Raw genomic sequence first — 14,036 nt, 5'->3', positions numbered from 1 at the left:
GTTAGGGTCGCCAACTCCCGGTCGAGAAATGCACCCAAGGCAGCCACGTCCTCCAGGGGAACTGATGCGCGAGCTGGGCCTCGTTGGTCTGAGCGGGGATCTCCCGCCGCCACCGGGAAGCTGGCAGCCCTGGCTGCAGCTGTCTTCTAGCCCCCGGCAGGGACTCCCCGCCCCCCCCGCCCGAGCTTCGGTTCCGTTTTTGCCTCTGCTCCGCGGCGTGACACGCGACACCCATTTCAAAACGTGTTTATTTCCAGCGTAGGCTGCCCCTCCGCGCAGGGCTTACAGACCGGCGGTTTTCCTTTTTTGGTTTTCGGCAGGGGGGGGGACCGGCCACAGGGTCAGCCCCTGTGCAGCCGTAGGACTCACTCCCTGCCGTCAGCACAGTCGGGGGCGGGACAAGACAAGCGGTCACTTGACCATTTCACTCCCAAGAAGGTCGGTGCAGAAGCCCCCCCCCCCCCCGGCCAGCCCACGTTCAGTTAAAGACCAAAAGTCCAGAGCAGAGCGGGACCACAGGCCCACCCGGACGGACGGCGTGTCTGGGTCCCACCAGGGCTGAGCAACAAAGTGCTCTAAGAGGCGGTCCAAAGAACCCCAAAAGAACCCCTGCACTTCACCAGAGGCTCCCAGAAGCAATCGGGGTGGGGGTGGGAATGAAGCCCCCTCCCAAAGAGGCTTCTTCCAGGGGAGTGTGGCTGTCTCTGAGCACCCACCCCCATTACAGCTCTGCACACACAACATAGATTCCCCCACCCCACAAGCCATGCAGGGAGGGGAGGGCGCACTTTTCCTACACAGCGAGGGGTGGGGGGAGAAGAGGCTGCCAGTCTGTACTTCTTCCATTTCTTCCATTTCTTCCAAGGCATCTGAGGCCAGGCTCACAAACCCCAAGGGGGGATTCAGCCATCCACATTCACTCCAGTTTCTGTGGAGAGGAGACAGGAATGCAGGATTTATTGAGGAGGGGGTCATGGAGGGAGGATGTTGCCTGCCCCGTTCTCTGGAAAGTAGACTTGATGGGGCCTGCGTCTCTCCCCCCCCCTCCCCCGATCAGAGCAGCTTGCCTAGGGAGCACACAAGGGAGGGAGGGGGACTTTCCAGCAGCAGCCCCCCCCTCCCAGTCTTCGGTGTGACTTTTATCTGCACTGAAAGCTGCCTTTAGTTCCATGCGGCAGACAAGTCCTGTCCCGCATGACCAGAACTCCCCACACACTGTGGGGCCATTCCAACAAGATGTAGGGAGCAGCTAGGAAAAACTGCCTGGCCTCTAGTCTCTGAGGAGGGGGGCTCAGGAACCCCACACCCCCGCTGCCTCCCCCCAACGGGCTGCCTGGTCCAAAGTGCTGGAGGGTCTGGCCGCCCCCATGGATACCAGAGGCTGACCTGGACAGGCAAAGGGATCCGAGAATTTACCTGAGTTTTGGTCCTGTCCCTGGAGGCTGCCCAGGAGAGAAAGAGAGAGGGGAAGATTACGTAGGGCCAGTGGAAGTTGTGGGGCTGGGGCAGGGTGAGGGGAGTGAGGTTTGTCCGGGAGTCACTTACCCCACCTGAAGAAAAACTGCAGGATCCCATAGAGCCCAAAAGCCACCAAGAAGAGCCCGGTGGCATCCTCCCAGGAGGGTCCCGAGGAGCCTGGGGGAGGGAGAATTAGAGGGGAAACGTGAGGAGTGGCCACCCCCCCCCATTGAGAGTTTCTATCTCTTCCTTAAGGAGCTGACACCTTCCCCTGTGCTGTCCACATGACAATCCTGCGAGGAAGGCTCAGCAGAGAGCCATTGCCTGGCTCCCAGTGCCCCACAGTCGCAGGCCAACCCTTTGGCTGCCCCATCTCGTCTGAAAGCCAGATGCACTTTCATCCTTCACCCCAGGGCCTCCGCACTGCCCCCCTTGTATTTGCTAGCTCACCCCAAGCAGTCACCCAGCAACTCCAAGGGCTGATCTGGACAAGTGAGGAGTTGCTGGGGACACAGGAGAGCAGAGCGCTTGGCAAGAGCTCCTTGGCCCCTCGGGAGCCAGAAAGCCACAGCTGAGAGGCTCCCTGCAGATCCCTTGGCTCGTAGGAACTGGGTCTGGCTTTTCTCGGTCTGGTACCCCAAATCCCCCACACTGAAAGAATACTAGTTTTGCAAGACTGTGTGTAGTAAGCGGTACAGCCTAAAAACCAACCCCCAAATCTTGCCTGGGGAGTTTATAGCTTGCAGCACTGGATTCATTTCTCCCCACACCCACAGGCTACAAGAGGTTCCGGGACCACCCAAACGACAGCCCTGCCACATGACCCGCCAAGCCGCTGTACTCCCAATCAGGATATTCCCTGAGAGCAGGCGGAGTCTGCTGGGGCTTTTGCCCTGAGCGGCTGAGGCAACCCAGTACAAGGATATTCGGCTGCCATTTTGTGGCTGGCTCCGCCTCCTGCAGCAGCCATTTTGTTGATGTGCCTCTGGAGGCTTTGCCAGGGACGAGGGAGGGGCTTAGTACTGAGACCCCAAATGCCCCATCGCTCAGATTCTCCTCCCCCTGAACGGCCACTTCCTCCCTACCTGCCACCTGGAGTTTCACGGCCTTCTGCAGCTCCAAGTCCCCCAACCCAGCGTGGCCCACGTGGCAGCTGAAGGAGGCCCCATTGTCATGGGGCTGAACGGTTCTCAGGCGGGCGTAGCTGGTGAGGCTGAAGGTGCCGTCAGGCGACTGCCTGTGTCCCGACTCCCAGGTTTCAGGGATCGCTTCTTGGGGAGCCCCCGGCCTTCTGCGTTTCCAGCTCACCGACACCCCCAGTGGGTAAAAGCCAGAGATCTCGCAGGCCAGCTCAGCATGGCCGCTGGGGGGTAAGGAGAGGGGGGCAGGGCGCAGGGTCACCCTGGGAGGCTCTGCGGAGAAAGGGGCAGACATTGCAAAAAAGAAGCCATCCACAGCCGCGGGGACAGTCCTGGCGATCCCATGGGAATGTGCCCCCCACCCCCCAGAAGCCTGTCCAGCTCACGCCCCCCCCCCCCCCGCTCTGAGCAAAGAGAACCATTACATATGCTAATTTAGTGATGCATATTATGTTGCTGGGGAAGAAAGTATTTCCCTAACTTTCTCCCCACATTCAAGCTTTTTACCGGAAAGAGACCCATAGGATTTTCCCCATGGCTTCAAATTTCTGAAAATTTTACATCTTTCTAACCTAGTGGGGGAGTTCCTCCTGGGATGGTCAATTTCTGCCGGTGTGTGTGTATGGAGTGGGGGGATGTAGGAGGGACACAGGCCACCCCAGGTCCAGATGTTCCCTCCCTTCCTCCCTCACTCACTCACCCACAGTCTTCAGCTCCAGGGCCTGCTGGGCGTGCAGGTGGGGCAGGTAGATGGTGCAGATGTAGGTCCCCTCGTGATGCACCCTGACGCCACGCAGCCCGAGGGAGACGTTGCCGCTCTCTGGGTCCAGGAAGAGTTCAGTGCCTTTCTCCGCCACAGAGATCCGCCTGGCAGCCCCGTCGTAGGCCAGGATCACCCGCCCTGCCCCACGGTGCTGATGGCGCCACTCCACCGAGAATGGGGCAGCCGGAGCTGAGAAGCCACAGTCCAAGACCACGTCCTGGCCCAGGCGGGACTGCAGGTGAGGGGTCCGAGTGAACACTGAGAAGACCGCTGGAGGACAAGGAGGGGAAAGAGGTGAGGGAGAAGAGCCAGGAAAGCAGGAAGTAGACCCTCCCGACAGGCACCCAGCAATGCCAGACCCACAGCGGTTCCTTCCATTCTGTGCCCACAAGGGCCACCTCAAGAGGCACGGCGGTGCCTGTGGATGGGGCGTCCCTCGGACCCCTGACCGAAGGAGGCTGATGGGGCAGCCCATGGCTGGCTGCCTGGGGAAGACGTGGTTGGCTGGCCACCTATGCTACACCGGTCAAACCAGGAGCCGCCCTCACTGGACTATTATTTATTTAGGCCGGGATTCTCCCACATCAATGTTGTATTATTTATTGATGATTGATTTGATTTATAGATTGCCACTCTCAGCCTGGCCATCTCATGGCATTCTACAAAATTCAGGTCAATAAAAATCACAAAATATGAAACATAAAAACCCCTTTACAATCCATAATCAATGGATTGTACACCCTCGTGGACCTGCTGCTCCACTGCTCCCAGTCGTTGGTTCTTTTAATAGATGACTCTGGGCGTTGTTAGTCCGGGGGAGCCCAGATCATACAAGGCAGGGAGGGATCCCCAGACTGGTAACTCCGGTCTCTGCCCTGGCCTCTACCAAACGCCTGGCGGAATCTTGCAGGCCCTGCAGAGCCCAGAGAGCCCTGTCAAGGCTCTTCTTAGCTCTTCTCGGAGCTCATTCCACCAGGTTGGGGCCAGGCAAATTTCCTGGGGCCCCAGGACACCCAGCAGATTCATACCCACAGAGTGAAGAGCCCTGTGGGGGGCATAAGGAGATAAGCGGTCTGTCAGAGAGGTAGGACAAAAGCCTTAAAGGTCCAAACCAGAACCATGAACTTGATCAGGAAGCAAACTGGCAACCATTGCAGATGCTGCAGCACCAGATGGATGTGGGCCCTCCAAGAGGACCTAGTGAGGATCCTTGCAGCTGCATTCTGTACCTATTGCAATTTCCAAGTCAGTGATACGGGCAGGCCCACGTAGAGCAAGTTACAGAAGTGTAGTCTGGAAGTGACCGTTGCATGGATCATGGTGGCCAGGTGTTCCGAGGACAGGTAGGGCACTAGTAGCCATGCTGGGAATCATAGAATCCTAGAGTTGGAAGGGACCTCATGGGTCATCTAGCCATTTACCCTCTGTTTAAAAATCTCCAAAGATGGAGAACCCACCACCTCCTGAGAAAGCCTGTTCCACTGAAAAACCACTCTAACAGGAACTTCTTCCAGAGGTTTAGACAGAATTTAGAATCATAGAATCACAGAGTTGGAAGGGTCCTCATGGGTCATCTAGTCCAACCCCCTGCACTATGCAGGACACTCACAACCCTCTCACTCATCCACTGTCACCTGCCACCCCCTTGAACCTTCACAGAATCAGCTTCACCATCAGATGGCTGTCCATACCTGGTGGAATAAGCTCCTGGAAGATCTGCGGGCCCTGTGGGAGGTGTCAGCTTTCCACAGGGCCTGTAAGACTGAGCTCTTCTGCCAGGTCTATGTTTGAGGCTGGTGCAGGAAGAAGATCTGGTTGCCCCCCCCCAGGAAGACACGCCACCTGTTTAGAATATCATGAGTCATGACGACCAGATGACATGCCCTCTGCCGCCCCAGTGGCAGACATCCACCGGAAGGATTGCTTGTTAGTACCATGCAGTAATTTTTGTAATGTGTTTTAATGTGGATTTAATGGGATTTTACTTGATGTGGAGTTTTATTTATTTATTTATTTATTTATTTATTTATTTATTATATATTTATATACCGCCCTCCCCGGGAGCTCAGGGCGGTTTACATAATAACACAAGAACAATACATGGTAAAAGGTAAAGGTATCCCCTGTGCAAGCACCGAGTCATGTCTGACCCTTGGGGTGACGCCCTCCAGCGTTTTCATGGCAGACTCAATACGGGGTGGTTTGCCAGTGCCTTCCCCAGTCATTACCGTTTACCCCCCAGCAGGAAGCTGGGTACTCATTTTACCGACCTCGGAAGGATGGAAGGCTGAGTCAACCTTGAGCCGGCTGCTGGGATTGAACTCCCAACCTCATGGGCAAAGCTTTCAGGCGGCTGCCTTACCAATCTGCGCCACAAGAGGCTCTTTTACAATACATGGAACAGTCTTATAAAACATTTGGGTAATGGTGCAATAGTAACATAATTGTAAACATATAACATTATAATTGTGTAACCAATAAACAATACAACGTTGCAACATACAAGCAGGTCCAGAGTGTATAGGTGATGTTCTGAGGGGGGCGGGGAGCAGGGGCCCTTTGGTCGCTGCTGGTTATATATATCTGGTCTCAACCGAATGCCTGGCGGAAGAGGTCCTCCTTGCAGGCCCTGCGGAACAGTTTAAGCCCCGTCAGGGCCCTGATCTCCTCTGGGAGCTCGTTCCACCAGGTGGGGGCCAGAACAGAGAATGCTCTGGCCCTGGTTGAGACCAGGAGGACTTCTTTAGGGCCAGAGACCTTTAGCTGGTTGGTAGCAGTGGAGCTCAGGGCTCTTTTGGGGGCGTAGGCAGGGAGGCGATCCCTCAGGTACACTGGGCCCTGACCACGTATGGCCTTGAAGGTAATTACCAGAACCTTTAGTCTTATCCAGAATTCAACTGGCAACCACTGCAGTTGATGGAGAATGGGCCGGATTTTGGATCTCCACGGTGTTGCAGTGAGGATCCTGGTGCTGCATTTTGAACCAGCTGTAGCTTCTGGGTCAAGACTAAGGGCAGGCCTGCATAGAGCGAGTTACAAAAGTCCAGTCTAGAGGTGACCGTCGCATGGATCATTGTGGCTAGGTGTTCCAGGGCCAGGTCGGGCACTAGTAGTTCGGCTTGGCGGAGGTGGTAGAATGCCAGCCGCGCTACCTTTGTGATCTGGGCCTCCATTGTGAGGGAGGCGTCCAGAATCACGCCTAAGTTCCTGGCGGAGTGAGCCATAGAGAGCTGCACACCATCCAGGGTAGTCAGGCGTGCTTCCTCACATGGGCCCTTCCTACCCAGCCACAGGACCTCCGTCTTTGAAGGATTGAGCTTCAGACAACTCTGCTTGAGCCATCTCGTCACTGCTTCTAGGCAGCTGGCTAATGCTTCTGGGGAGAGTCAGGGCGGCCATCCATCAGGAGGAGGAGCAGGGTGTCATCTGCATATTGATGGCAACCCAGTCCAAACTTCCGTACCAGTTGTGCAAGAGGGCGCATAAAGATGTTGAATAGGATAGGAGAGAGGACCGCTCCCTGTGGGAATAGGATAGGAGAGAGGACTGCTCCCTGTCAGCGGTCTGATGTTCTTTCTCCTATTGCTACCGATCCCGGAGGAAGGAGATCAGCCATTGAAGGGCTGTCCCTCGTATCCTGGCATCAATGAGGCAGCGAGCTAGTAGCTCGTGATTGACTGTGTCACAGAGTTGGAAGGGTCCTCATGGGTCATCTAGTCCAACTGTGTCGAACGCTGCTGAGAGGTCTAGTAATATCAGCAGTGCTGACCCGCCTCGATCCAACTGGCGACGGAGGTCATCCATCAGGGCAACTAGCACTGTCTCTACCCCATGGCCAGGCCGGAAACCTGACTGGGATGGGTCTAGGACCGAAGCTTCTTCCAGGTATTCCATCAGTTAGTTTGCAATTATCTTCCCCAGAAAAGCTAACTGCGAGACGGGTCTGTAATTGTGAGGCTCTCACGGATCTAGATATGTTTTTTTTTTGCAGTGGGCGTATCACAGCCTCTTTCAATCCCTCCAGGAATTCTCCCGTTGTGAGAGACGGGTTATGTTGTAACCCGTCAGGAGCTGGGATTCTGAGAGTGGTGGGAAACAAATTTAATAAATAACTAGAAGTTAAGCCCACTGTAAGAACAATACAGCGGGCGCTAGCGGGCAATCGGTAGGTGTGGGAGACCCCCCCCCCCATGGAGGGAGGGAGGGAAGGAAGGAAGGAGGGAAGGTAGGCATGCAGGCAAGCATATAGAAAGGGAGAGGGAGAGGGAGAGGGAGAGGGAGAGGGAGAGGGAGAGGGAGAGGGAGAGGGAGAGGGAGAGGGAGAGGGAGAGGGAGAGGGAGAGGGAGAGGGAGAGGGAGAGGGAGAGGGAGAGGGAGAGGGAGAGGGAGAGGGAGAGGCAGGCAGGCAGGCAGGCAGGCAGGAGATTGGAAGTGGAGTGGGAAGGAAGGAAGGAGATAGAGAAAGATGAAGGAAGGAGATAGAAAAGGAAGGAAGGAAGGAAGCAAGGAAGGAGATAGAAAAGGAAGGAAGGAGATAGAAAAGGAAGGAAGGAGATAGAAAAGGAAGGAAGGAAGGAAGGAAGGAAGGAAGGAAGGAAGGAAGGAAGGAAGGAAGGAAGGAAGGAAGGAAGATGCCATTGAAGGGGATGGGGCAGAGGGAGAAGGAGGGGAGGAGAAGGAGGGGTCTGCGGTTTGGGTGTGGGGGAGAGCTTCGGCTCCAGGCGGTGGGGGAGGGCTTTCCCCCCTCCGGGCTGGAGCGTTTCCCCGCTGCCTGGGCAGCATGCCGCCTGGGCAGCTCTTTGACCTGGTGGCCACGCTGACCGAGCGATGGGGAAGGGTATTCCCCCCCCCGAGTCTTCCCCCCCACCGGAGGCCGTGGCTTGGGGGGCAGGAAAGAAGCAGGGCCCTTCTTCTTTCCCGGCCCCAAAGGCCGCCCCCCTCCTGGCCTAGCTTCCTGGCTTTGTAGCCGGGGAAAGAACTGGGCCGGCGCATCTCCCTCCCCCTCTTGTCCTACCTCTGGGCCTACCTCGCCTCTCGGTGGCCAGCAGAGGAATGGCTGCTGTGGGGTGGGTGTGGCCCACGTGGGGGGGGGTCAGTCCTGGGGCAAGCTAGATAGCCCTCTGATGGAGAGGCTGATTCTGTGAAGGCAAAGGGGTGGTAGGTTACACTAGATGAGCAATTGGGATGTGAGTGTCCTGCCTAGTGCAGGGGGTTGGACTAGATGACCCATGAGATCCCTTCCAACTCTATTATTCTATGATTCTAAGCTGCACGTGGTCAGTCCTGGGGCAAGCTGCGCACGGCTGCTGATTGGCCCCTTGCCTTCCAATTGGTCCTCCGCTTGTCAGTCCGGGGCCAGGGGCCAACCGTTGCCCCGCCCCATCCCGGACAGCGCCCCCCTTTACTGTTTTATTTATGCGGAGCAGTTACAGATCATCATCATCATCATCTCTTTTTTGGAGAAAGTGACTACTTTGCTGGATCAGGGGAATGCTGTGGACATGGTTTACCTTGACTTTAACAAGGCTTTTGAAGAAGAAGAAGAAGAGTTGGTTCTTATATGCCGCTTTTCTCTACTCGAAGGAGTCTCCAAGAGGCTTCCAATTGCCTTCCCTTTCCTCTCCCCACAACAGACACCTTGTGAGGTGGGTGAGGCTGAGAGAGCCCTGATATCACTGCTCAGTATGAACAGCTTTATCAGTGCCCTGGCGAGCCCAAGGTCACCCAGCTGGCTGCATGTGGGGGAGTACAGAATCGAACCCGGCTCGCCAGATTTGAGGTCTGTGCTCCTAACCACTACACCAAGCTGGCTCTTGATAAGGTTCCCCATGATATTCCTATTGGCAAGTTGATAAAATGCGGAGTGGATTAGGTGGACTGTTAGGTGGATCGAGAACTGGTGGAAAAATTGCACAGAAAGGGTGCTTCTAAATGGCCTGTCATCTCCTTGGAGAGGAGTGATGAGGGATCTGTCCTGGGCCCTGTGTTGTTCAGCATACTCGAAGGAATAGAGGGGGACTTTATTAAATTTGCAGATGACCCCAAACTCTGGAGCGTTTTGGACAGTCAATAAGTGAACAGCCCTGCTTTTCCTGTGTGGGAGTCGGTCCCCCCCCACCCCCCGAGGATGCAGCCCCTCCCCAGAGCAGAAAGGCCATTGCAGGAGGAGGAGGATGTACTAAGAGGGCACCTGCCAGCTACTTTTTTTGGAACCATTCACTGGCTTCATTGAAACAGAATTACTTCTGGACAAGGGTGCGCTTACTAAGTGCCGGGACCTTTCTGGGGCCAATCAAAAGTCCCTTAATCAGTTGATCTGACTTATCAGTTAGATATGCTTTGGGCTGATCCTGCGTTGAGCAGGGGGTTGGACTAGATGGCCTCTATGGCCCTTCCAACTCTATGATTCTATGAGTCTATGATATCCCTGGGCTATTGTGCTGAGGACTGCAGTCTAAACTAACTGCCTCCGGCTCTCTTTGTGTGATCTGCCTTTGCTACCACACTGGAAACGAGCATTAGAGCATTTAGATTTCCACGTTGGCCAGGAAGGCTGGCCAGTCTCCCCAATGATCTGCTAGTGGCAGCAGCTGCTTGCTGGAAGCCCTGCCGTTTTCTTAAAAGACCACTTTGCTGCCCTGTTCTGGGGCGGGGAACAGCCGTCTCCATGGCAGGAGAGGTCGCCTGTCCTCCTGTGTTCACAGCCCCTCAGGAGATCAGGGTTAGGTCACTGCATTGACCAAACCAACCCTGGGAAGATCACAGAGGTGACTCCTCTCCGGCACCAGAGGGCGGCTCCCTTGTCACCAAAGGCAGCACCGCAGTGCCGGCAGAAGGCAGGCTAGCCAGCAATAATGGACACTCCGGGCTGTACATCTGGCTGCAACCCCCCCCCCCAACCTCCTCAGCTTCTATCCCACTAACCGAGGGGGGGGGGGAAGGGGAAATGCTGCTGCTCTGGGTACCTGTTGTCATGGTGATGCTGCTGGTGGCTGCCTCCTGTTTCCCAGGCAACGGAACCTCCTCATGCAGGATGCTGCTGATGCCGTAGCCTGCCTCTGGGCTCTGGATGCTGGTGATAAACCACTTCCCTTTCTCCAGGGAGCGGGGGCAGCTCTCCTGGCTGCCCAGCCCTGCCGCCCAGGACACGTGGGCTTCTTGGGGTGTGTAAGCATTGATCTCGCAGGACACGGAGTCAGGAGCTGTCCCCAGCCAGAAGGGAGGGGCACTGGGGTTGCCCCTTCCCCACAGAGTCCCAGACGGGTCTGCAGAGATGGGAGTAGTGGGGAGAAGGTGGGTTAAGGTGGCAGAGGCGTGTGTGTGGGGTGTGTGTGCTTTCTGACTTTTCCCACCTCTGCCCCCCCCCACCTGTAGTCCTTAGCCTCTTGGCATGTCGACTCCAACCGGCCCTCCTTTGACCTGGGTGGACGCTGGACCTCCCTCTGTGCCTGACCAAGTGAGCTCTGATTCAAAAGAGCTTTTCTACCTTCAGGCCCTACGGGGATGGATTGCTCCCTCTTTATGCTGCCTCCCTTTCCACAGCAGATGTGGCCAGCTAGTAGGCCTCAGTCACAGGAACACCAAGATGACTGTATTGCAGGGCCTTGTCTTGGGGGGGGGGCAATATGAGGACGGCAGCAGAGGCAGCAGGCTGTTCTTGAGAGCAAGGTAGAGAAGGCCCCCAGCCTGCCCCTCAGATACCAGCCTCCATTCCAGGTCATGACTCTTCTGTCCAAAGCACTGCCAGACCACTCACACCCCGTGCTCTGCCTCAACCCTTTCCCTCATCTGTCCCGAGGCTTCTGCTGGTGCCACCCTGCCAATGGGCATCCTTCTCCTGTCCTAGAACAGCCGGCCTGAGGAGCTCAGGAAAGCTCCCCCACAACCTCCAGCCCACCCCTGGTGTGACACAAGATGGCTCAGAGGCCAGAAGGTTTCCAGAAGGCCCTTCCGTAAAGAGAGTGGTGTCAAAAGGGGGCACTGGCTGCTGCAGTGATGATGCCCACAGGAATAGACAACATGCAAGGTGGGGTTAGATGGATTCGGGGAGGGTAAGTCATGGTCACTGAGGAAAGCCCCCACATTCAGAGGGACTAAACCCCTGAATCGCAGAGACAGGGAGACCACCTCACAGGAAGGCCTCAGGTTCTGTATCCAGTTCTTGACCTTTCAGAAGGTGAGCTGGTTGGTCCTGGTCTTTTTAGAAGGCGCAGACTTTCCCTAGGCCAGGAGAAAGAGGCCAGAGAATCCGGGAATCTTATTGGAACCAAGCCCTGCCGGGATCCAGCTGCATGCCCCTCCCCCCCCCCCCCGCCGCAGTTTCCTCAGTGGAAGAACGGGAGGATGTGGGCTCCCAGTCTCCATTCCGAATAAGGCAGTTGGGAGGTTTAGGGCACTCTAAGGATGCTTTGCTTACATTGACTATAAAGGGGCTTCCTTTATACCTCACTCTACCTCCTGTGGGAACTCAACGGGGCTCCTGTCCTAGGCCTCGGTTTGATCCTCACAACAACTACCCTGCGAGGTAGGTGAGGCTCAGCAAGTACCAGTGAAGCTTGGCTTCCCTGGCCAAGAGGAGATTCCACGAGGGTGTCTCCAGCATATCCTGGACTCAGTGGCCCCTGGAAGCCCTTCCCCTGTGAGTCCTGAAGGCTCTTGTCCCTCACCTGCATCCGAAATCCTGCTCCAGCTGTGTATGGACATGAATCCCCCCCCCCCCCGCTGCTGCCGCAGAAGTGAGCAGCCAGCCCGAAAAATTCCCTCCCCACTCCGGGGTGTGGTGGGGGGCCTGCTGGATGCGGACTGTTTAGAGGGCATGGGAGGCCCTGGGGTCCCTGAGGAGGAAGAGCTGCGTCTGCCGAGGGAGCCGGGAGTCCTGCAAGCGCTTCCGCCCCCGCCCGCCCCTATTGCTCTTTACGGGGCTCCTTGACTCTTTGGGGGGCTGCTGTTGCTGGCGTAGAGCGCCTGCAAGGGGGGGCAGGCTAACCCTAGCCCCCGACCCCCGCTCCCTCCCCAACGCACCACGGAGCTGGAAGGCCATGCCGGGCTCCAGGTGGGCGACGGGCAGGTCCGGCGCCAAGCGCCCCTGGTCGGTCCCTCGTGTGCCCGGCGGGGGCAGGAGCAGCAGGGCCGGGCGCTGCTGGAGCTTGCTGGGCATCACCGAGCCGCCGCCGCCGCCGGCGGCCTCCTCCACGAACCAGCAGGCCAGCGTGACCGTCGGGGGGCCCGCCGCGGAAGAAGCCCCCAGCACCGCCGCCGCGCCTAGACAGCCGGCCGGGGGAGAGAAAGTGAGCGCGCGCGCCTGAGGAGAAAGCGGAAGGGGAGCCAAACACGGCGCGCCCCCCCCCCCCACTCCCTCCGCTCGAGCCGCCAGGCATCCATGCGGCAGGCCAAGCCTTCCCCGGCGGCGCTTCCTGAGGGCTCGCCCGCCGGCCTCCCCACCCTCGCCCACCAGCAGCAGGCTGACCCAGGAGCAGCAGCAGGAGCAGCAGCAGCGGGAAACTGGATCGGGGCCCCGGCGTCGCGCCCATCTCCTGGCCAGCCGCTTCGGATCGCTCGACGTCGCGCGGCGGCGGACAGGACTCCTTTCGCTTTCGCTTCGCCGACGGGAGGGAGGGAGCCGGGCGGCGCTTCGGCCTGGGCCGCCTCCGAGCAAGCACAGGGCAGGATAATTTCGGGGCCCGTAGGCCTTGATGTCCTGAGAGTCCTCTGCAGGGCCACGCCAGGACCGGCTGAGGAGGACAGGGGAGGGGGCGGCCCGCCAAGGCAGCCGGTGGAGGGTCCCAGCACGGGTTTTGCAAGAACAAGTCATGTCAGACTAACTAACCATTTTTTTGAGAAAGTGACTACCTGGCTGGATCAGAAGAATGCTGTGGACATAGTTTATCTGGATTTCAGTGACGGTTTTTATAAGGTTCCACATGATATTCTTGATGACAAGTTGGTAAAATTCGGTATGGATCGTAATTCTGTCAGGTGGATCGATAACTGGTTGACAGAATGTACCCAAAGGGCACTTGTTAATGGTTCAGCATCCTCTTGGAGAAGAGTGACAAGTGGGATTTGTCCTGGGGGCTGTGTTGTCCAACATGATGATGATGAAGAGGATGATGATGATATCTCTTCAGTCATGTCTGATCCTCGGGGATTATAAAGGAAAGTCTTTGCCACACCTCTCTGTCAATTACATAGACTGACACCCCCCTCCAATTATAAAATCTGACAATGGCCCAAAAGCCCCTGGATCACTCCCTCCCCCCACAACTCAACCCAGGTAACCATTTTGACTCCACAAGCCATAGAACCTCAGAAAAGCCCCACTGGCCTCTCAGAATGACCAATCAGTTCAACTCGGCGGAGACCAGGAGAGCCCTGCTGGGCCAGACCAGGGAGGGTCCCTCCAGTCCAGCCTCCTTCCTCACCCAGGGGCCAGCCAGTTCCTCTGCAGGGCCAGCCACAGGGCAGAGAGGCCGAGGCCTTCATAAGAGTATCAGAAGAGCCCTGCTGGGCCAGACCAGGGAGGGTCCCTCCAGTCCAGCCTCCCGTCTCACCCAGGGGCCAGCCAGTTCCTCTGCAGGGCCAGCCACAGGGCAGAGGCCTTCCCCTGAGAAGACCCTCAGAAGAGCTCTGCTGGGTCAGGCCAGGGAGGGTCCCTCCAGTCCAGCCTCCCATCTCAC

General features: G+C 57.1%; 1 protein-coding gene across 1 annotated transcript; it reads right to left on the bottom strand.

The window, feature by feature from the left end:
* Window positions 1-230: 230 nt before the first annotated feature.
* Window positions 231-13,001, bottom strand: TAPBP (TAP binding protein). The gene is made up of 8 exons (XM_077324482.1): window positions 12,827-13,001; window positions 12,382-12,621; window positions 10,326-10,625; window positions 3,298-3,630; window positions 2,544-2,870; window positions 1,546-1,635; window positions 1,417-1,442; window positions 231-928 (listed from the first exon to the last, which is right to left on the bottom strand). The coding sequence occupies exons 1-8, from the start codon at window positions 12,888-12,890 to the stop codon at window positions 917-919; spliced, it is 1,392 nt and encodes a 463-aa protein (XP_077180597.1). The 5' UTR covers window positions 12,891-13,001; the 3' UTR covers window positions 231-916.
* Between the last annotated feature and the right edge of the window lie 1,035 nt (window positions 13,002-14,036).

The sequence above is a fragment of the Paroedura picta genome, chromosome 3 (assembly GCF_049243985.1).
Source record: "Paroedura picta isolate Pp20150507F chromosome 3, Ppicta_v3.0, whole genome shotgun sequence".
Classification (NCBI taxonomy): domain Eukaryota; kingdom Metazoa; phylum Chordata; class Lepidosauria; order Squamata; family Gekkonidae; genus Paroedura; species Paroedura picta.
The sequence above is the reverse complement of the archived record's forward strand: the minus strand, read 5'-3'. Positions and strand labels throughout refer to the sequence as shown.

Coding starts and splice junctions, on each gene's coding strand:
- TAPBP (XM_077324482.1), bottom strand. CDS start 12,890: ATGGGCGCGACGCCGGGGCCCCGATCCAGTTTCCCGCTGCTGCTGCTC. Junction 12,622..12,826: donor GCTCCTGCTGCTGCTCCTGG/GTCAGCCTGCTG, acceptor CCGGCTGTCTAG/GCGCGGCGGCGGTGCTGGGG. Junction 1,636..2,543: donor CGTGAAACTCCAGGTGGCAG/GTAGGGAGGAAG, acceptor TCCCTCCCCCAG/GCTCCTCGGGACCCTCCTGG.